The sequence below is a fragment of the Eimeria tenella genome, genomic scaffold, assembly GCF_000499545.2.
Source record: "Eimeria tenella Houghton genomic scaffold, Eth_scaff3348, whole genome shotgun sequence".
NCBI classification, from domain to species: domain Eukaryota; phylum Apicomplexa; class Conoidasida; order Eucoccidiorida; family Eimeriidae; genus Eimeria; species Eimeria tenella.
This window is the reverse complement of record NW_013543150.1, coordinates 1-930: the sequence shown is the minus strand read 5'-3', so window position 1 is coordinate 930 and position 930 is coordinate 1. Positions and strand designations below refer to the sequence as shown.

The 930-nt window shown below is 68.6% G+C and overlaps 1 protein-coding gene across 1 annotated transcript in view; it reads right to left on the bottom strand.

Annotated features, from left to right (window-relative positions):
• ETH_00042625 (uncharacterized protein) overlaps window positions 1-888 on the bottom strand; it is a gene marked incomplete at both ends in the record, with an annotated part of 1,010 nt that extends 122 nt beyond the window's left edge. Inside the window, one exon of the mRNA XM_013376331.1 lies at window positions 3-888. Coding sequence (XP_013231785.1) covers window positions 3-888 — 886 coding nt within the window. The remainder of the gene's footprint in view (window positions 1-2) is intronic.
• Between the last annotated feature and the right edge of the window lie 42 nt (window positions 889-930).

Genomic DNA, 930 nt, shown 5'->3' with positions numbered 1-930 from the left:
CCAGGGGGCCCCCTTCTTGGCGCTTCTTTGCTGCGCAGTACGAAGCAGCAGCAGCGGCTGCTGCTGCTGCTGCTGTTGCTGCTGCGGCTTGGCCCCCGTGGTAGCAACCCTTGGACCGGTGCTGCTGCTGCCTGCTGCTGCCTCTGCTGCGCCCCGCCCCGGCACCAGAGTCCGTGCTGCCCTCGGAGCCGAGGCCCTCGTCTTCTGCTGCTGCTGCTGCTGCTTCTTCAGCAGCAGCAGCACGCAGCGCCCTGCTTTGCTGCAGCGCGCGGGCCCTCCTGCTGCAGCGCCGCAGGCCCCAGTGGGGGCCCCATTCTGCTGCACAATCTTGCTGCCCCCCTGGGCAGCTAAGGGCCCTCTGGGGGGCCCCCGGGCTGGCGGAGGGGCCCTCCTGCAGGGTCCTGAGGGCTGCTGCTGCTGTTGCTGCTGCTGCTGCTCTGCAGCTGCTGCTGCAGCCCGGCCCCCCCTCGTGGCAGCAGCAAACAGGAACTTCAAAGTCTTCCAAAAGGGCCTCTGCTGCATCCACGCAAAAGTCTGTTGCTGCTGCTAAAACTCCTTCCTGGGCAAACTGGGTACTGGCGGGGGGCCCCTGGGGGCCCTCACGGGGCCCCCCTGCAGGTAGGGGGGCCCCCTCAGGGGGGCCCCCCCGGGGTCCTGAGTCACCTGGCGCGTCTGCTGCTGCTGCTGCTGCTGCTGCCTCGTCAGCTGCTGCTCCGCTCCCGGATGGGGCAGCAGCAGATGCTTCTTCCGCTCTTGAGGCCTTCCCAGCGCCCTCACTCTCGCCCAAAGCGTGCTGCTGCTGCTGCTGCTGCTGCTGCTGCTCTGCCGCAGAGCCATTGGCCGGGCTGCGGTTGTCTCCAGTTCCCGGCACTGCTGCTGCTGCTGTTGCTGCTGCTGCTGCTGGCGCGTCTGCCGTGTCTTCTGGGTGTG